The sequence below is a fragment of the Ovis canadensis genome, chromosome 7 (assembly GCF_042477335.2).
Source record: "Ovis canadensis isolate MfBH-ARS-UI-01 breed Bighorn chromosome 7, ARS-UI_OviCan_v2, whole genome shotgun sequence".
In the NCBI taxonomy this organism is placed as follows: domain Eukaryota; kingdom Metazoa; phylum Chordata; class Mammalia; order Artiodactyla; family Bovidae; genus Ovis; species Ovis canadensis.
The window spans coordinates 69845692-69868517 of NC_091251.1; the positions used below are offsets into that span (position 1 = coordinate 69845692).

The 22826-nt window shown below is 36.0% G+C and overlaps 1 protein-coding gene across 1 annotated transcript in view; it reads right to left on the reverse strand.

The window, feature by feature from the left end:
• The window catches only part of AP4E1 (adaptor related protein complex 4 subunit epsilon 1), a 70413-nt gene extending 48252 nt beyond the window's left edge, over positions 1–22161 (reverse strand). The window contains exons 1-7 of the mRNA XM_069596534.1: positions 21901–22161; positions 20049–20120; positions 13564–13687; positions 9364–9437; positions 6805–6926; positions 4066–4225; positions 2155–2321 (exon numbers count right to left, since the gene is read on the reverse strand). Of these exons, the coding sequence (XP_069452635.1) occupies positions 2155–2321; positions 4066–4225; positions 6805–6926; positions 9364–9437; positions 13564–13687; positions 20049–20120; positions 21901–22050 (869 nt within the window). The 5' untranslated portion in view covers positions 22051–22161. The remainder of the gene's footprint in view (positions 1–2154; positions 2322–4065; positions 4226–6804; positions 6927–9363; positions 9438–13563; positions 13688–20048; positions 20121–21900) is intronic.
• Between the last annotated feature and the right edge of the window lie 665 nt (positions 22162–22826).

Genomic DNA, 22826 nt, shown 5'->3' on the forward strand with positions numbered 1-22826 from the left:
TTCTTATAGAAAAACTATACTACAAAACAAAAAGATCAAAATAATCTTGGGCTATGCAAAGTATCTATCATGTATGTTACAAGTTTCTGAGAAAATGTCTTCTTTTTTAAAAAAAATATACAGCTATAAAACTCAATTTGAAGTGCGTGTACTTTTACTGCACCTTAACTGAAGTATACATATCAACTGAGAATTCAGAACCATATTTTTAAATCCCTCATTTTATTATGTAAGCATTTCTTCCACAGACAACAATCATATAGTAGACATTACAAATATTCCCCCCCAAAAATCTGGTAATTCTACACTTAACATTACATTATAATTTCCCAATTTTAAAAGCCAATGTAGGAGTTATTATTAACCACACAAAATGTGGAAACATTTGCAGACATGATTGAGCTGAATGTTAATAACCTAAGAAGCAGAATGCTATAAAAACTATTCAAATAGATATAAAAGACCATAAATGTAAGACTTTTCTAAATTAATACTTACAATTAAATATATTAGAATCCTGTTATAAAATAACATTTTTACTTTGCCAAATTGAGCATATCATGTTTTAAGAAATACATGTTAACATAAAACCTCGTTAGAGTTGGGACAAAAAAGGAGAAAACACTTTAATGTCCATAACACTGTAAAGGAGATATATTCTTTACTCATTTAATTAAGCCTGATTTCTATTCAACTGAGCTCTCTGAAGTCTGTAAACATGCATTTTTGTATGTATTCTCCAAATTCATCCTTGAAGCAAAGGATGATAATGAGTTAACGAATTTAGTAAATTCACTAAGCCTACAAAGTAACTTTCTGACAACATATGATGGCATTAAATCTTTTTGGACCAATGAGATCTGAATGCATTACTATGAATTTAATGGTTTTAAAACAATTCTAGTGAGCTTCAACTAGAGCTCCACAATGGACAAACATTTCTAATGTGTGCGTCTGCTCCACCAACTCCAGGTTTTCACCCCAGGCTTCAATCAAGGTTGAGATTCATAAATATAGAAAAAAGGAAAATAGCAATACCAAGAGTGATACAGCCCAGCTGGTGTTCACTAGGAGCTCACCAAAGATGGATTCTGACTTGAAGCTGAGAGGGCTTTACCAGGAGCAATAGCCTGGAGGACAATCCGGTAGTATGGCAAGACTAAAGAATTAGCAAATACATTTACCTTACTGTATAAAACAAAACCATATCTCTACAGTCAGAGTCTGATTAATAATATGTTCTCAAGATAGAAACACATCAGGGACTTCAGCCAATGGTCCTTGCTCTTGAGGGGAATAAATCGAGTTGCTTTCAAACAGCTCAGAAAAAAAATTTAAATAAAAATAATGGGTGCACACATGCACATACAGGAAGAGATAGAAAGAATGATAAAGCATATAAATAACTGATGAATCTAGGTAGAGAGCTCCCTGTATTATTCTTGGAAATTTTCTGTAAGTTTAAAAAACTAGAGCAAAATTAAAAGTTACAAAACATATATGTAATTAGAAAGACATGCATAAAAAGTTTCATAAAATTATTCCCAAAAAAAGTAATTCAGACAAAATGAATTGTTCCACTATAGCAAAAGTGTCAGCAAACTACAGTCTGCATGCCTAATCTGGCCAGATGTCTATTTTTATATTGGCTATAGGCTAAAATTGTTTTTACACTTTTAAATGGTTAAAAAAAATCAAAAGAATATTTCATGACACATAAAGTTTATATGAAATTCAAGTTTTAACATCCATAAAGTTTTTTGGAACTGAGCTGTGCTCATTTATTTACATACTATCTATGGCTGCTTTTGAGCTATATACCACAGCAGAGTTAACACGTTGCAATAGACAACATATAGCCCACAAAGTCTAAAATATTTATAATCTAGCTTTTTATAAAAAAGCTTCCCAACTTCCAAACTAGAATGATTCAGAGAGTTTCACAGAAGATATGGAGCTCCAAAGGTAACTTTTTCTGTGAGTGGACTTAGATAAGCAGAAAGCCAGAATTATCTCAACAAGCTGAATTTATACACTTCTTACAGTGGCCTACTTATCACTACTAAGTCAACTAAGCTTTGGGAGAATCTGGTTTATCATGAACCTCTACATGACTAAAGCCTAAAAATATCAAATTTACTTAGAAGAGTTTACCTTTGATCATCTTTTCCTAGAAGTCCTAGTATTCTCAACAACTGAATTTGTAACCATGGTGCTGGTACACTGTGGTAATTGAAATCTACTGGGAGCTTTCCTCCAACCACTTGCTTCAAAATCGTTACAAAACTCCCAGTCAAGTCTTTATATGCAGATGAATTCTCCTATATTCAAAAAATAAAACAAAAAAACTTTCTGTTAATAACAATATCTCAAAAAATAAAACAGATCTGCTTGAAATGCTATGCAGAATCTAACTTAGTATATGCTCATTTAGAAGTCTCCTGTTCACATTTAATGAAACAGTCCTCTGATTTGTGTAATTCCTTCCACAATGAAACTCTTCTGGTGACCAGATTCAGAAGTGAATCATGCCCCTAAAAGCTTCCACCATTCCCTACTTGTCCCACACACCAGTTTAATTACCTTTCCAAAGTTCGATAATTACATCTTAGAACTTTTAATAGCTAGTATCAGCAATTAAAAATTGAAAAGAACTGGCATACCGAAAAAAAAAGTAATCTCTTCTACTTTAGATGAAAATCAAGGCCTATTTGCAATCTCTCAATTTTGTTTGCAAAAGACTTCCCATGTAATTGAACTAAATTATGTTCTGGGTGGAAGAGCACAACTAACATTACTCGAACATTCAAAACTCCCCAAATCAGCAAGCCTGCTTATTAAAAATTAATTAACTCTATATTATTTAAACATAGCTGTGATTCTGAATGAGCGTGCCTTGATTATCTATCAGACTACTCTCTCGGACTTGGGAAATTTTTTCATCTTATATTGTTTAATGAAGTATAGTTGACTCACAATATTATACTAGTTTCAGGTGTACAACAGTGATTCAACATTATATACATTACAAATTGATCACAACTATGGTCTAGTAACCATCTGCCTGAATTAGGGAAATTAAATACATATTCTCAAAATGAATGTTAGACTCTTCACTGTAATTTTTATATGTATCAGGGACAAAATTTTAGAAGGGAAATAATAGCTCTCTCAGAGTTTAATAAATGTTAGAGGAAAATAAGATTTAATATCAATTATCTATTTATACCATACTACTTGGAACATGCAATGCTTAAAAGTAAAGACAACTTTCAGTTTGTATAATTTTAAATTTATTTCAATAGCATTATGAGGTATGATGAAATCTCTCACAAATATATACTTTCAGACACAAAAGGTTTCAGGCAATACACTGGGGCTGAGTTAGTATAAACCCATATCGCCATTTAGAAAAAAATTTTTACTATAATATTTAATCCTCTTTCCTCCTCTAACACAGAATCAATGTATGGAATCAACACAATAGACAAGGAGTCTCCAACTCTGAGATCTAATGCCTGATGATCTGAGGTAGAGCTGATGTAATAATAATGGGAATAAAGAGCAAAATAAACATAATGTGCTTGACTCATCCCCCAAATCACCCTCCCCCTCCCCAACCCATGCAAAAATTGTCCTCCACGAAACTGGTCTCTGGTGCCAAAACAATTAGGGACTGCTTCTGCAGATTGTGCCTTACACATTCCCCACCAGCTCTCCTCACTTTTATAAGCTGTTGTAAGTATCCCATGAAGCTGTATAAAAAGCAGCCACTTCTTGAAAATCCACAAATCTGCAAATTTCAACCACCTTCCAGAGCTACCATTTTTCCATGCTTCTTTCATAACATGAAAAAATTTCAGGCATTTAAAAAAGAAAACTAAATCTATAATGTGTCTGCAACTCATGCTATTAACAACATGCAAAAATTACTATTAAAGAGTCAATAATACAAACTTAAATGTGACTTACACAGTTTACTGAAAAATATGAGTTTTCTTTTAATTACATAGTTATATTTTTCTAATGATAGCTACTCAGTAACTTCTCAAAATATCAACTTACCTTAATCATCCTAAGGTATATGTGCAAGGAAGCAGCCATGACCCCAACATCTCTGTCACAAAGTGCTTTCCGAAACTTAACATGGATATGCTGTACTTGATTAGGAGCAATGAGATAAAATTTATATAATGCCAGAACAGCTTTTCTTCGTATAATCTCCCTAAAGATAAAAAATAAAATCTAAATAAACCATCTGGAAATACCAGACATTTAGGGTGAAAAGATTACGGACCAGATGATTCAAAATACCAGCTATTACTTTAATCTAAAAAAAAGAGAGAGAATTACCCATTTATTATTAATTTTTATTCTAATTTACCAAATTATGAAATATGGCTATCTCTAGGAGGTAAGAACTCAAGAGACTTTAAGTCTCCATGTTATATATTTCTTTAGTTACAACATTTTTTGATAACAAGTACATATTACTTTTGAAACCAAAACAAAGCAAGAAAGATAAACAAATTTCTTAATTCCCAAATTCCATTTCTGAAAGCCATATCTCTATAAAGATTGGGAAGAGAATAAATAGTAAGTTTAAATGAGTAAGAGGTAATTTCAGCTAGTAATATCAAACAGTCTCTTCATTAACATTAAAGTCTCCTTAACATTTAGCTTTTTATTTCTTTTTCTATATCATGGGTAAACATACTCCAAATACTTAAGTGGGGCAGGGGAGTATAAGGAGGACTTACATTAAAAGATGTTACTCCTCTCCTTGCCTAGCTCATGTTTCAAAAACCTCATTACAATGAGGAGGAAAGTATATACAAGTCGTGCACTTCATTTGTAACAGATAATGTCTAGCACACAAGAAGCAAAAATAAAGAGTTGCTATCCTATGAACACAATGTCATTTTCAAGGAATTATATTCTTGTTTTTCTCTCTCATGCCTGTTTCCACATGGCTCATATCTGCAGATTATGCTGGTAGTGCTCACAACAGCAGTAGTAAAGTATTTACTTTTAGGATTCCTTAAGACGTATTTCTGTTACCTAAAATCATAGAATCTCAAAATTGAGATTACTCAATCCAATCCTCTGTGTTCAAGAATACCTTTTATAATATTCCTAACAAATGGTCATCCAGCTTCTGCATTAACAAGCAACCCACTATCTTCCTGGGTAAACTACGTCATGATGGAAAATCCTTTTCACATAAAAAGAAAGCAGATAACAACAGATTTGCCACTAGTATTACTACTATGGTAACTGGAATCTACATCCCAAAGTGTTGCTATTGGGTATTAACCAATATGAGTTCCAGGACACAGTAAATAAACGAGGTGAGGAAAAAGAATACAAACCCTCATCAGGCTTAGGAATCCCTTGGTCTGGCCCAAAATGGTGGCAATAACACAAGGTATCAAAAAACCTGGATTTGGGCTATAGGTCTGGTATGTGAAAATACAACCAAGGATTCAAAAGTCAAGTCCAACCCCTGTCTCACAGCTTCGTTGCGACTTCTACTGGCCTATCTGTAGCTGTGGCCCACAACTCTGTCTTTAGCTCTTTACTCCACAGCAAGAAGTAGGTATGGCCATAACTGCAAAAGCACAGTTTCAGAAAGTCTAAATTCTAACTAGTACAAGACAGGAAAGGCCAGGATTTGAAATGAGAGTAGATGGGAAGCAATACGGAAAAAATTGAGAGGGTAAATGGGAAGCAACAAGCAAAAAATTCAAATCTTTCTCAGAAAGATTTCATACAAAGGGTAAGTATGGCTACCACAAAACAGTGGGAAAATTTCATAAAAGTATGCTCAGCTATGATCAGATCAACTTCTAAATAAAGAAAGGCTAATATTTTATTTCCAGTAGTTGACTGTCCATGCCCATCATTTGTTCTAAACACCGATTCAACATAAAACAAATCTGAAAAATCTATGAACTTACTTCATAATTCTCACTAAGAGCTATCATTTTTAGCTGGAAGGTTCATGGCCCAAGATTTCTTAAAGAACACAAACCATAAGACAACATTTTATCATCTTAGAACACTAAAAATATTGACTTAAAAAAGCATAGAAATAAAGAGATTATATAGGTAACAAAAAAATCTTTAACAAAAATATGCATACAATAAAGCACTGCAATCACAAAGGAAAAATGGCTAGTGACTAAACATTTTCCTAGCTATAAAGGTTATGAAATCAAGGGGCTTGAGCAAAAACAAAATAATTCCAAGTTTGGAAAAACTAATAATCAAGTTAATAAGGTGAGAGTTAAGGAATCATTCAAAATTAGCAAAATACTACAAGTTAAGGTTCATTTGTACATATCCTGCTATAAAATAGAATTTGAAAGCTGCAGTTTTGATATAAAAGCATCTCCAGTATATTGAAGCTATGTATTCATGGCATCTGAACCACTTCCAAATGTTTTCCATTATTTCACTTTATAAAACAACTTTGTGAGAACTAAGGAGCTTCAATCAACCCCATATAGCCAAGGGAAAAACAGGACCACTGATAGTTAGCAGCAGAAGTGGAAAGAGAGCCAAGGATTCCTGATGGTAAGCCTCACTGTCTCAGTTTAACTTTAGAAAGCTGCCTAACATTTTTCTAAACTCACATAAAAATAAAGACAGTGCTATTGGGGATTTTTGTATTATACCTGGCAGTCAAAGAATATCCTTTATCCTGGTAGCATTAAATCAAAGTTAGAATAAAATTTTTAGTATAAATTTTTCTTTTGAAATACACAGTGTAGACACCTATCCAAAAAAGAATTTACTTACTTAGAATGTTGAAGTTTATCTTCTATCAATGGAAGAACAGCTGGAATCATTTCTCGAGGGAAAATCTGGCTGACGATAGTAAGTGCCATACATACTTCTACTAGGTTAGTGCTCTGCAAGTCCTGACATAATTATTAAGCAAAGAAAACATTCAGTGCAAATTCTGAAACTAGGGACAGTGAGCTCAACATTGCAATGGTCCTATATACTTAATACTGTAGTTTTCAACTAATTTGTCCATTTAGGAATACCTCATATTTTATAGGAATATCAGTGTTTCACTTGCCTTAAGAGTCAATAGATAAAGACAGCCCAAAAGTAACCACTCTAAAGGAAACTGTATTTCTGTTCTGACACTGATCAAAGTAGTCTTCCTTATTACAGCCTTTAAAACTTTTCTAAACCAGTAACAAAAAAATTTTATGAATTTTTATTGTTAAAGCAATATGAGTGGAAATTTAAAAGGAAGTTAACTTTTTAATATATACTATAAAATGTATGCATTTATATATACTTATATAAGCACAAAGTTTATAAACTATTTTAATAGAAACTGAAACTACGTTTTTGAAAGTTTGGAAAGGTTTAAAGCCACTAGTAACCTTCACACTCTCTCACATATCAGAAGAAACAAGATAAACATGAAAAAGCTCAACAATTCAATTATACTTCATTACCAATTTTGTCTGAAGGTTACTAGAGTACTTTCTGAGTACTCTCAGAAAGTACTACACACACACACACTCTCTCACATATCAGAAGAAACAAGATAAACATGAAAAAGCTCAACAATTCAATTATACTTCATTACCAATTTTGTCTAAAAGTTTAACAGAAAAAAATATTGCATGTGAATTAAATTGTGTTTTTATTATCATACATTTCAGTTACCCAATTACAGTCTATTCTCCTTTAAATTGACTTTTAGAGTTTAAAAGACTTCAATTATTCAGTTTTTATCATATCCCTTTAAAATAGATCCTAGAAAAAAAGACAACAGCAAGGAAAATGCATCTGACTAAGAGTCTGGAGATCTGAATTCTAGTTCCAGCTCTGCTTTTTTTATTTTTATTTATTCTTTTACTGAAGTATAGCTGATGTACAATATAGTATTAGTTTCAGGTGTACAGCATAGTGATTTAGAAAATTTTTGCAGATTATACTCCATTGTAGGCTATTATATGATAAATGGGTATATTTCCCTGTGCTATCCCTTTCCTTATCTATTTTATATACAGTAATTTGTTACCTATTAGTACCATACTCTTAAGTTGTTCCTCCCCTCTCTCCCTATGGTAACCCCAAGTTCATTTTCTGTCTGTGAGTCTGTTTCTATTTTGCATATGCATTCACTTGTATTATTTTTTAGACTATACATATGTGATATCATACTGTATTTGTCTTTCCCTGTGACTTATTTCACTAAGCACAATATTCTCTAGGTTCATCCACATTGCTACAAATGGCAGTATTTCACTGTTTTTAATACCTAAATAATATTCTATTATGTATATATACCAAGTCTTTTTAATCCAACTGTCTGTTGATGGGCACTTGGGTTGTTTCCAATGTCTTGGCTACTATAAATAGTCCTATGAACACTGAGGTTATGTACCTTTTTTAAGTCAGTGTCTTCGCTTTGTCCAGATAGAAACCCAGGAGTGAAACTGCCGGATCATATGGTAGTTCTTTTTTAGTTTTTTAAGGAATCTCCATACTGTTTCCCATAGTGGCTGACCAATTTACATTCCCACCAACCATGTATAAGGGTTCCCTTTTCTCCACATCCTTGCCAACATTTATTTTTCACGAACTTTTTGACAATAGCCATTCTCAGTGAGGTGATACCTCACTGTGGTTTTGATTTTACTTCTCTAATAATTAGTGACGTTGAGCATCTTTTCATTGCCTGTTAGCTATTTACATGTCTTCTTTGGAAAAATGTCTATTCAAGTCTTCTGCTCATTTTGTGACTGTGTTGTTTACTTTTTTAATATTGAGTTGTATGAGTGTATATTTTGAATATCAAGCCCTGTCAGTCCCATCATTTGCAAATATTTTCTCCCATTTCGTAGGCTGCCTTTTCATTTTATCAGTTATTTCCTTTGCTGTGCAAAACCTTTTAAGTTTAATTGGGTCCCATTTGTTTATTTTTTGCTTTCTATTTATTCTGCCTTAGGAGACTGATCCAAGAAAACGTTGCTACAATTTATGTCACAGAGTATTCCACCTACATTCTCTTCTAGGAGTTTTACAGTTTCAGGTCTTACATGTAGATCTTTAGACCATTTTGAGTTTATTTTCCTTAACTCTGCTTTTTTAAATGAAACCACTATAACAGCAGCAGTACCAAATGTTATTTTGTAGAGTGTTTCACTCAACCCTCACAACTTGGTTAAGTTCTATTATTATCCTCATTCTATAGACACAGAAACTGATCTAAAAGATCTTTCCAATAAACTCATGCTGCAAGCCTACATTCTGTCAAAAATATACAAACTATCAAATGCCTGAAGGAATAACTTAAGGATTTATATTAACCAGCATACAATACAGTACCTTTACAACTGTATTCACAAGGAGAAGCAATAGTTCATGACTTTCATGTAGAAATAAAGATACAGCCAAATAACCTTAAAATTTGAGAGAAAAAGTCTCATTACCACCTGTCAAAAATTAACTCTTAAGAAGCTAAACAAAGCAATAATACATTCCAAAGTTTGAATGTCAAAGACCGCAGTTACAGGTAAATATTAAAACAAATAGTAAAATAAGAAGGTTCAAAAAAATTCAGTAAGGAAGATTTCAGGTGTTCATCCTGAAGTCTTTCATAATTAGGTATTTCACAGGATATAACTAAAATGGAAAAAAGGCTATGTGTACCAGCTTAAAGTCCTATAAATGATATTAGGAATACATACCTTCTATCTTCTGTGCAAATTTCTACACAGTCAATAAAAATATTTCGTCTTATAGCCAAATACAATTATCCAAAAACTAACAGCTATCATAGTTAATAAATAGTGAGTTACCAGATATTTGTATTACTGAATGAGCTATTTAATACCAAACCATATGACATAAATCATACATTAAGCTATCAAAAAATATCTTTTTTTCTCAATTTGAAGATAAACTATTGAGTGAATAGATGTTGAGAAAAAAACACTACCACATTACTCATTGACTTAAGCACTTTTAATAATATCAAAACATTAAAAAGTACATCTTAAAATTGAGTACTTTAATACCGTGACAAATACCATGTGTATGGAATCTAGATGCCCCATTTCACTTTCCTGTCACCCTTCATATTGATAACATTTGTTAGACAGTTTTTATGAGTCAAATGCATTACAAGCTTATTGAATCTTTACAATAACTCTATGAGATAGATATTATTTTTATCCCCGGTATAAAAATGAGGCCCCAGAAGGATAACTGCCCAAAGTCTGCAGCTCCTAAATGGCGGAGGCAGGACTACAACCATGCCGGTAGGAGTTAGGTCACGTTTCTAACCCTTATGCTATTCTGTTTCTTCAGTCTCCCTTGAGACCCGATTCCCTATTTCCCATCCCTGTTGTTTTTCATTCTTTTCAATTCTTCCAGCCCTTTTATTAGGGATTCTAAGGTTAACTATCCCTATTACTACCCAGCATTCATACTGTCTGTGCCTGTTGTGGAAAGTGGGAAAACTGTCAGAAATTTCCTATTCTCATAACCAAGCATCTTCACTGAAGGTCAGAGGAGCAGAGCTATCACTCCCATAATCAGGATGGAGAAAAAAAAAACAAACCAGGACCCTAGACAGCATTTAAAGCAGTGATTACAGGAGGGGGGAACACATGTATACCTGTGGCCGATTCATGTTGCTGTATGGCAGGAACCACCACAATACTATAATTATTCAATTAAAATAAATAAATTTTTAAAAATAAATAAAGCAGAGATTGCATCTTATCAGACTACATCTGTTCAGCAAAGATATTATCCACACTTAAGTCACTAGTACCACAATGTAAGATCAACAAACTAATCCAAAGACCACCTTGAAACCTTACAAAAAATCTTAAATCTGTGTCAAAGAATGTCCTATTTTGACAACCAGAGAAAACAGGGAAACTATTTTGATAATCCAGAAACAGGGGGAAAAGATAATCTGTGACTCAAAAAATGAAAAAGACTTCAGGAAAAGAAGACTTCCCTGGTGACTCAGACGGTAAAGCGTCTGTCTACAATTCAGGAGACTCAGGTTTGATACCTGGGTTGGAAAGATCCCTTGGAGAAGGAAATGGCAACCCACTCAAGTACTATTGCCTGGAAAATCCCATGGACAGAGGAGCCTGATAGGCTACACTCCATGGGGTCGTAAACAATCGGACACAACTGAGTGACTTCACTTTCACTTTCTTTTTCAGGAAAAGAAATAACAACAACTATGATTATAAAGTACACTTGCTATGATTAAGAGCTAGCTATAGGATAAGAATACAGGCTTTGACTCATAGAAACTTGGGTTCATATTTTGGCTTCACCATTTAATAAGCTCTATGACCTTCGACAACTGACTTGAACTTTCTGAGCTTCAGTTTTCTCCTCTGTAAAGTGAAATACCATCTCCCAAGATAAAGCACCTAACATAATACTTGACTTAGTGGATACTGAGATTTATTTATTCAACAATATTCATGTGAAAAACAATAAGGCATTATCTATTGGACAAAGCACCAAAGTTAGCCATAGAAATCTCAGGAGAGTAGATGATGCAGAAGTACTAAAATGAAGACATAAGAGATTTAAATGCTACCTTACAAAACAAGGGCTTCCCTTGTGGCTCAGCTGGTAAAGAATCCGCTTGCAATGCAGGAGACCTGGGTTTGATCCCTGGGTTGGGAAGATCCCCTGGAGAAGGGAAACACTATCCACTCTAGTATTCTGGCCTGGAGAATTCCATGGACTGTATAGTCCATGGGGTTGCAAAGAGTCAGACACGGCTGAGCAACTTTCACAGCACACATCACATTAAAAAACAAAACTTCCAGTCATTAGCACACATAAAGAACTTCTGATACCCATATACATGTCTCTCTAGGTGGCAAGAAAATACTTTCCTAAGAAAGACCATGAATCTCAATGAGTCTGGGGTCTCCTTAGCCACTTTAACTATGAAATAACACAGGTATAAGGTCATTCACTGCAACATTGGCTATGAGAGCAAAAAACAAAAGACAAACTCATATATCTACCAATAGAGACCTGATTGAAAATACTGTGGTATATCCACCCACCCAATGAAAACTATGCAACTGTATAAAAATACAAAGATATCAAAACAAGGTGTAGAATAATCTCTACAGCAAGCCATTTTTTGTGTAAGAGAGAATATGTAAATGTGTACTCTTTTGCTTATTTTCAAAAAGAAGCAATGAAAAGATTAATCAGAAACTAGTGAAAATAGTTACTCATGGAGTAAGGGGCAAACCTCATACAGGAGCTAGAGATAAAAGTAAAAATTTGACAAATTAGAAATTTGTCTGATTATACCTTTTTATCAGGTCTTAACTTTGGACCATGTAACACAAGTAATTTTTACATATTTTAAAAATAAAACTTAGAGAATTCCCTAGTGGTCCAGTGGTTAGGACTTGGCACTTTCACTGCTGGTCTGGATTCAAACCCTGGTCAAAGAACTAAGATCCCGCAAGTTGCACAGCACAGTCATAAGTAAATTGATTTAATTGAAAATGAAAAAATTACATGAAAGTCTAAAAAGAAAAAGACAGCAACAGATGTACAAAGCATTGACTATCTATTGTTTTCAAAATTTCCTGCTTTCAGAGATTTTACAGTTAGGTTGGAAAAGACAAACAGATGGTAGGAGCCACCTGAGTGATCACAGAAGAGTTAAAACTTGGTTTGAAATACAGACAGGGAGAGAGAGGCTGCCAGAGGCCACTGTACTTGGAGGGAAGAATATAACGAAAGACAGAAGAGTATTTTTGGTGAAGTGGGGTTCAACAAGTAGAATACTGTGTGAGGATAGTCTCAGGGCCTTTACCAAGACATCTCCACCCTTCCCCACCGTCGAACAGCACGGGTCATACAACACAAGAAGCATGCTGGTCCCCAGCAACGCAACAGTATCAGCTTCTGTGAGAAAGACTATGTTCTGCTCCTATGTTATTCTAAAGGGCTTCCTCAAGTTTCTGATATGAAGCTGAAGCTATAAGAAAACAAGATTTAAGTCTTTGAAAGGACTTTCACTAATAGCCTTGAAGGCTAATTATAGAGATAACAATTTTTAAAAGATACCTGAAATCCTTATAGCTAACATTTGTGAAACTAAGAGCAAGATATCTAAAATTATTCACAGCAATTTCAGTCTTATTCTATAAAACACCATATCTGATCATTAAACTGTTGAAACTGAATAGACTTTTTAAAATCAGCTTTACTGAAGTATAATTTACATACAAGAAAAGTCACCCTTTTAAGGGGATAGTTCAGTGAGTCTTAACAAAGTCATCTAACCACCATCATAAGAACAGGCAACTTTTAATCTTCTATGTAACTCAAAAATGCTATGAATCAGGAAAACTGATTTCATTTATAGGTTGTAAGTTTTTGAAGCATTATCTTTTAAAGGTAAGGAAATCACAAGGCAGTGTTCTAAAAACATACTATGTATCAGTCATCATTCATTTTATATACTGGCCAGAACTTTAAGATAAAGTGCAAAAGTCTTAAACGCATACATACCTACTCTTTTTTCTAGAAGATTTCCTTGTTGTGCCAACTTGATTGCATGTATATAGCCAAAGGAAGCATCATATCCAAGCATTTCACAATATATAAGTCTCACCATACATTCCTTCATCATTTTCTGAAAAAAAAAAATCCAGTAATCATATAAATAAATCGAATGCTTTGATTCTTTTAGTATGTTTGTAATCATTTAACAGCAGAATTCTTTAATCCTGGCACTGAAGAAACAACATATGTAAATTATCACCCAAAGTCAGACTTTGTAAACAAGTTTCTCCCAAATTTAACTATCAACAGTACTCATTTTAGTAAAATTATTTCGATATTTCGTTAGAGGCAACAATATAAAATAAATCAACTATAGCTATTTCTAATTCTAGGTCCCCCTCCTGAAAAATTTGGTTATAATGTGAGACGCGTGGTCCTCAGAAAAAATTTCTCTCATAGTACTCTAACTTGGCTTCTAGACTGCAGCACATCATTTAATATACTTTGTCAAATGAAAATATCCATGAAACCCCCACAAGTTGGTAACAATTTCTGGAATGAAAATATTTTTCACACTTAAAAGACCAAATTGCATCTGGAGTATCTTCAGAATTATTATGCTGTGGGATATGCAATGATTTATTGTAAGTATTACTTTTTCAACAACTCTCACAATTATTATGACTTTATTAATGGCATGTGTATGTGTCAGTTGCTCAGTTGCGTCCGACTCTTTGCGACCCCACAGACTGTAGCCCACCAGGATCCTCTGGCCACAGAATTCTCCAGGCAAGAATACTGGAATGGGTTGCTATTCCCTTCTCCAGGGGATCTTCCCAACCAAGCAATCAAATCCAGTTCTCCTGCATTGCAGGCAGATTCTTTACCGTCGGAGCCACCCAGGGAAGCCCTATTAATGGTAGAGTCATTCCAATATTAAACTTAACTGAGTCTTTCAATATTTACAACATAAGCTAATAACTTGTTTTAAGAGATTCTATAAATTTATTAGTATGAGAATATCTGCATTCTCAATATTGACAGCAAATTTTAATCAAAAATTAAAAATATAAATAAATGTGTTTAAAATATGTAAAGCTCAGACTATTTTAGTATCTAAAACTTAATTCAGTTCAGTTCAGTTCAGTTCAGTCGCTCAGTCATGTCCGACTCTTTGCGACCCCATGAATCGCAGCACGCCAGGCCTCCCTGTCCATCACCATCTCCTGGAGTTCACTCAAACTCACATCCATCGAGTCGGTGATGCCATCCAGCCATCTCATCCTCTGTCGTCCCCTTTTCCTCCTGCCCCCAATCCCTCCCTGCATCAGAGTCTTTTCCAGCGAGTCCGTTCTTAGCATCAGGTGGCCAAAGTATTGGAATTGCAGCTTCAGCATCATTCCTTCCAAAGAACACCCAGGACTGATCTCCTTCAGAATGGACTGGTTGGATCTCCTTGCAGTCCAAGGGACTCTCAAGAGTCTTCTCCAAAACCACAGTTCAAAACCATCAATTCTTCGGCACTCAGCTTTCTTCACAGCCCAACTCTCACATCCATACGTGACCACTGGAAAAATCATAGCCTTGACTAGACAGGCCTTTGTTGGCAAAGTAATGTCTCTGCTTTTTAATATGCTATCTAGGTTGGTCGTAACTTTTCTTCCAAGGAGTAAGCATCTTTTAATTTCATGGCTGCAGTCACCATCTGCAGTGATTTTGGAGCCCAGAAAAATAAAGTCTGACACTGTTTGCCCATCTGTTTCCCATGAAGTAATGGGACCAGATGCCATGATCTTAGTTTTCTGAATGTTGAGCTTTAAGCCAACTTTTTCACTCTCCTCTTTCACTTTCATCAATTAATCCTAATATATAACAGAATTATAGAATTCCTAAATCACAAAATGCTTAAGAAGAAATAGTAAAATAAAATGTTTTAAACTAAGGAAAACATTTAATATTTCATATATATTATATATAGAGAGACATACACATACACATTTAAATATGCAAAGTTTAAAAATAAATCACAGGAAAATCTAAAGGGAATAATATTTAATGATTTAATTTAGGTCACTTGGGTTTAAAGTAATAAATGTTAATTCATTACCACATTAACTACTAAATACTGAGAAAAATTGGCTCCAAATTGGGAAAGGAGTACATCAATGCTATATATTGTCACCCTGCTTATTTAACTTATACGCAGAGGAAATCATGCAAAATGCCAGGCTGGATGATGCAGAAGCTAAAATCAAGATTACAAGGAGAAATATTAACAACCTCAGATATGCAGATTAACACCACCTTTATGGCAGAAAGCGAAGAGGAACTAAAGAGCTTCTCGATGAAGGTGAAAGATGAGAGTGAAAAAGCTGGCTTAAAACTCAACATTCAAAAAAAATAACATCATGGCATCTAGTTGCATCACTTCATGGCAAATAGCTGGGGAAACAATGAAAAGTGACAGACTATATTTTCTTGGGCTCCAAAATCCCTATGGATGGTGACTGCACTCGTGGAATTAAAAGATGCTCGCTCCTTGGAAGAAAAGTTATGACAGACCCAGTCAGCAAATTAAAGCAGAGATATTACTTGGCCGACGAAGGTCCATTTAGTCAAGGCTATGGTTTTTCCAGTAGTCCTGTATGGATGTGAGAGTTGGACCATAAAGAAGGCTGAGTGCCAAGAAACTGATGCTTTTGAACTGATGTATTGGAGAAGACTCTTAAAAGTACCTTGGACTACAGGGAGATCAAACCAGTCAATCCTAAAGGAAATCAATCCTGAATATTCACCAGAAGGACTGATGCCAAAGCTCCAACACTTCAGTCACCTGATGCGAAGAGCCAACTCACTGGAAAAGACCCAAATTCTGGGAAAGATTGAAGGCAGGAAGAAGGGGATATCAGAGGATGACATGGTTAGATGGCATCACCAACTCAACGGACGAGTTTGTGCAAGCTCTGAGAGATGGTGAAGGTCAGGGAACCCAGGCATGCTGCAGTCCCTAGGGTCACAAAGAGTTGGACATGACTGAGCAACTGAACAATGACAACTGAGAAAACATGTGTAAAAGATACTGGAAGCTTCTTCAAAAACTTCTGTATCAGGACCTCCCTTGCGGACCAGTAGCTAAGACTGCATTCCCAATGCAGGCGGCCTGGCTTCAGTTTCTGGTCAGAGAGCTAGATCCCACAAGTCACAACTAAAGATTCTGCATGCTGCAACTAAGACCCATCACAGTAAAATATATATATATATATATATATATATATATATAAGCAAAATTCTGTATCAACGAGGAGTGAAAGTGTTCATTTAAGCCCTTAAATATCAACCTTGATCTTGTAACATTTTATCTCATAGGTTCTCAAAAGTCATTAGGAACTTTAAGTAAAATTCTATTGCATAGACTATTATTCTCTTATTTTTGGAGAAGAAAATGCATTCTCCAATGTAGAAATTAACTTCAGAATTTCTTTAACAAACTGTAATCTAACTTCTACATGACCACCTCAAGGGTAGATTATTCTATAACGTACACTCAGAGTGACTGGCCATAATTATTATAAAATCTTCCTTCAAACTGTGGCTCCCTAACTTCTATCTACTTATCTAAATTCTGTGAACACCAGGTTTATACTGAATAAGATGAAAAATTGTACTTAATAATGCCAACTATAGAAAATGGAAATCAAGTAAAAAGAGAGAAGTCACTGCTTAAAAACAGAAGTCATTGCTTAACATATCTTTCAAGTATCACAATGATTTTATTCATACACATATAAACATATACATATCTATACACACACACATATATATATACGTGTATACATACAGATATATCACATTGGAGGCCTCCCTGATAGCTTGGGCAGTAAAGAATCTGTCTGCAATGCAGGAGACTTGGGTTTGATCCTTGGATGCAAGATCCCCTGGAGAAGAAAATGGCTACCCACTCCAGTATTCTTGCCTGGGAAATCCCATAGACAGAGAAGCTTGGGGGCTACAGTCCATGAGGTCACAAAAGAGTCAGACACGAGTGAGAGACTGACATTGAATACTGTATCACATTAATTATGCTTTGAGTTTCATTTGTCCACCTGGAAGAGTAACTTAGGCAGGTTAACAAAGAGTCCAAACCTAAGTAAGCCCCCTTTAAGGAATAAGTAAACATTCTTTCTTTCTCACATTCTTTTGCCTTAGACAAGTAGGTTTCATAAGCAGCAGCATCTCTTGTTCAAGGACATGCCTTTTTTTTGAGCTTTGGGTGAATGTTATGGGAGAAGGCCTTGGTAAAACTTCCACAGCCTTGAGCTCTGGGTTAACCTATTCCTTCTGGCTAATCTCGTGCTGATGTCATCCCAGGATGTATGTTACTGGAAAGGGTCTAGGCGAAATTCTCACAGCCTTGAGGTATTTGTTGTCTAGTCTCAGCAGCTGGTTGAGAAGTATATAAAGTACTGCTTAAACTAGTGAGGCAGGTACTCTCCTGCCCCCTTCTGATGTCTATGTCAGAAGCTTTTTCTGTCACTTTCACTTTAAATAAAATCTATACAAGGTTCTGAGTGACTGTGACTATCTTTGGTCCTGGAGTTAAATCTTCTCCTTTGGAGACCACGAATCCAGCAGCAGCATTCACCGTCCTATTATTATAACCAGAAAAGGAAATACATATATTCTCTCAGACTTTACAAGTGTTATTCACACACATGATCATGTGTACACGTAAAATGATCACCCTAGTATTTTTATTAGAAGTGTATGCCACAGCAACTTACACAAAGAAAGCACCCACTAAATCTTTGCTAAATAAATGTTGCTTATAAAATCTCATTATCTAAAACCACGTAAAAATTAAAAGAAAAAGAAACCTAGGCCTTAATCTAACTATGTAGGGACAGTCTCACAGTGGCCACTGCTTAATTGCTGAATGAATGCTGCTTGAAAATCAAATTATAGGGAATCAATTTTTTTTAAACTAGATCTTGATTTAGCTATTATGCAATATACTCAGTTTTACAGTAGAAAATCATTTTTCTACTTTGTCAGTCAACCTATACTCCAAGATGTAGAAATGCAAAATAAGAGAGTTTTACAATGTATCAGTTCAGGTCTATAAGGTCTGTATTAAAATACTATTATTTTAATAGTATTATATTTTATATATTATTTATTTTAATATTATATAATGTATATTATCTATATTTATATTTAGTATATATTAAATATAAGCTGTAGTACATATACACAATGGAGTATTACTCAGCCATTAAAAAGAATACATTTGAATCTGTTCTAATGAGGTGGATGAAACTGGAGCCAATTATACAGAGTGAAGTAAGCCAGAAAGAAAAACACCAATACAGTATACTAAAACATATATATGGAATTTAGAAAGATGGTAATGGTAACCCTCTATGCGAGACAGCAAAAGAGACACAGATGTACAAAACAGTCTTTTGGACTCTGTGGGAGAGGGAGAGGGTGGGATGATTTGGGAGAATGGCACTGAAACATGTATACGATCATGTAAGAAATGAATCGCCAGTCTAGGTTCGATACAGGATACAGGATGCTTGGGGCTTGTACACTGGGATGACCCAGGGAGATGATATGGGGAGAGAGGTGGGAGAGAGGTTCAGGATTGGAACTCATGTACACCCGTGGTGGATTCATGTCAATGTATGGCAAAATCAATACAGTATTGTAAAGTAAAATTAAAAAATAATAATAATAATAAATGAGCCTTTTAAAAAACTATTATTTTAATAGTATTATATTTTATATATTATTTATTATATAATGTATATTATCTATACTTATATTTAATATATATTAAATATTATGTATTTTAATAGTATTAAAATACTATTTTAAATTACGTGTCCTAAGGCAATGGCACCCCATTCCAGTACTCTTGCCTGGAAAATCCCATGGATGGAAGAGCCTGGTAGGCTGCAGTCCATGGGGTCACTAAGAGTCAGACACAACTGAGCGACTTCAATTTCACTTTTCAGTTTCATGCATTGGAGAAGGAAATGGCAACCCACTCCAGTTTTCTTGCCTGGAGAATCCCAGGGATGGGGGAGCCTGGTGGGCTGCCGTCTATGGGGTTGCAGAGAGTCAGACACGACTGAAGTGACTTAGCAGCAGCAGCAGCAGCAACCTTCTTTCAGTGCACAACATTGAAACAGTAAGATGGGGTCCCATCTTACTGTTTATGGGGTTATGGGGTCCCAGGAGTATTACCACATTTACATAACTATCATCATGTTGGCACTGAACTGACATCAGTCAAGCAAGTTTTTGTCTGGTGCAGTCAGTCAGCAACAAAAGGCCAAAGTTAACGTCTGACTTATTATCATCCATAACTGATTTTGACTGTGATATATTAGATTTTAGCAACTCATCAGTTAATGCCACTACTGAGTCAATAGTAGACCAGATTTCAAATCGCAAACACGCTGACATTGACTATGTAGACTTACCAGGGTTGTAGTAGGAGCAGAAACAGTTGCTTTCAGATTATTCAGTTCCTGCTGGATTAATTTCTCTTCTTCCTAAAAAAGTGAAAATATTTGACTCATGAATAACTGTCTTTTTAAACTGTAACAGTATTTTTAAAAGGGAAAAATACAACTCACAATATTATAAATGAAAAAGAAACATTATTTTAAAGGAGAGTTATAAAAAGTATGTGCTTCAGATTTGCCTAAACCCTCAGAATCATTCCTGGAAAGAATAAATATTTTCATGCTAACTCACCACTCCTCTTTTCTTCACTCAGTTACTGTCCCCTTAAGGACGGTTTAGCAGAAAATGTTGTGGGTTTTTTGTTTTTTGTTTTTTTTAATTAACACTGGAGAATAAGTAGAAAAGAAATTCTTCATGTAGTGGCCCAGAATAAGGTTCTCACACCTTCTTCTTCATGGAATGGAGAAACAGGGTAAGAAGACAAACAAAAGCCCATACTTTTCCCTTAAACTATATTCTTCTTCCCTACCTTTTCCCCTTTATTGCTTGCATCCTTTCCCTACCCTTCCATCTCTTTCTCACACACACAGAATAAATTCACAAATATGGCTACTTGTCTGCATTGTATTTCACCTCCTTAAGCACTTGAAAATTGGTCCAAATTTTGCCCAATACAATGCTATCTCTAAGTTACACAATGAACTAGCAGATGCCCATTAAGTAACTAACCAAAAAATACTAGTGAAGTACTGCCACATTTAGATACCTTATACACAGTTTCAAACTGCAATTTAAAACCAAAAATATTTTATTTCATTTACCATCTCATAAAAATTAGCAAAGGACAAAATGTTAAACAATATTAAGTCCACAAATAATTGTTTTCTGTGATTTCTGAATGTGAAACAGATCCTCTCCACTATATCAGTTTAAAAACAGTTTTAAAACAGTTTAAAAACAGTTTTTAAACCCTCAGAGCACTTTGAAGAAAAACCTCCTGTCTTTCTCCTTCCTTCTCTCCTGACACATATTTCACCATATACTGCTTAAACCCAAGATGAAGGACCAATTCTTTGGAAAAAGGAAATGTGCTTTAGACTATTTCCTTAGGGTTTAACACATAGCTTGTTCCATAAGTATTTTCTAAACAAATAAATTATGCTATACCACATGATTTTTTAAGATACAAAATCGTTGACGCTTTTTATCAGCATCTTACACAACCCATGCAACTACAGAAAGTTTGTGGGAACTTAAAAATTTCCATTATAAATGCTCGTTTTCAATGCCCATCAGAGGCAGAAACTTACTCAGCAAATACTGAGATTGGGAAGAATTACGCTTTTTCTTTCCCCAATCCAGAGGTCTAACCTAAGAACCTCGAGCTCCCCAAACATATTCAACAGCAGGTTCAGATGGCAGGGTCTGTTCTAATGTATGTTATCTAGCATACACTAAAGAACTGGGAGAGAGCAAGAATCCGAATTAGAAAGAAACTTTTTAGAATAACGCTGACACTTCCATGGCACCTGGTATTTTCAACTGGTTGGTGTCTCTTCTAACCCTCGAAACAATCTATGAAATATGTATCTGTACTTTGACACTTCAACGTTCGAGAAACACACGGAGGCTCAAATTGTAAAGACTTCGCCCCAGATAATAATGAGTCAACGTCAGGGCCAACTGTGGAACCTGGCCTCCTAGTTGTCTGTCCGGGCAGCCCAAGTGACGCTTCCGGAGAGAAGCCAGGACCGACAGACAAATCCGCCGGAGAGCCAGTTCCAGGGGTCCACCGCGGGACCAAAGCCTCCCTGAGAGGGGGCCTCCCTCAGGCGCCCCTGACCTCCCGGCCCGGCGGACACCTACGTGCTTGGAGGTGAGCGCGGTGATGCCGCGGACCAGGCCGCCCAGCCGGGAGGAGAAGGACGCTTTGGAGGCTGTAGGCCCGCCAACCGACTGGTTCTGTAGGAAGAGTCCCGGCAGCGCCGTCAGTGTTTTCTCCACTATGTCGCTCATCGCCGCCGCCCGCGATCCGGTCGCCGCCCGGCCTCATGCCCGTCCCCTGACCCGCCGCCGGCCCGGCCTCCGTAGGCACTTCCTGTTTGTTTGAAGAAGAAATCTTTATTCGCGTCCCGCGCGGACAAATACAGTGTTTTTCTAGAGAGTCGCCGCTAGAGGGCGCGAGAGTCCGCGAGCGAAAGGCTGCGCTCCAAGCCTTCGCGGATGCTGTCGTCTTGTGGTGGAGAAGATTCTGAGAGAAGATTCTGAGAGTCCCTCGGACTACAAGGATATCCAACCAATCCATCCTAAAGGATATCAGTCCTGAATATTCATTGGAAGGACTGACGCTGAAGCTGAAACTCCAATACTTTGGCCATCTGATGCAGAGAAATGGCTAATTGGAAAAGACCCTAATTCTGGGAAAGGTTGAAGGCAGGAGGAGAAGGGGATGACAGAGGATGAGATGGCTGGATGGCATCCCGACTCGATGGACATGAATTTGAGTAAACTCCGGGAGTTGGTGATGGACAGGAAAGCCTGGTGTGCTGCAGTTCATGGGGTTGCAAACAGCCGGACACGACTGAGCAACTGAGCTGAACTGAGAAGGGCCGGACTCTCCCGGTTTCGATGGCAACGCCAGAGTCTCGCGCATCTCTGGCTCCTCCTAAGGTAACCGCTGCCACCGTCCTTCCTTCATACTTCGCCCGCCAAAGCCTCGCTTTCCCTTTAGGCACCTCCGCGCTGCTTGGGACACCACAGGGAGGTGGACATTCCTGGCCCTCTCTTGGCCA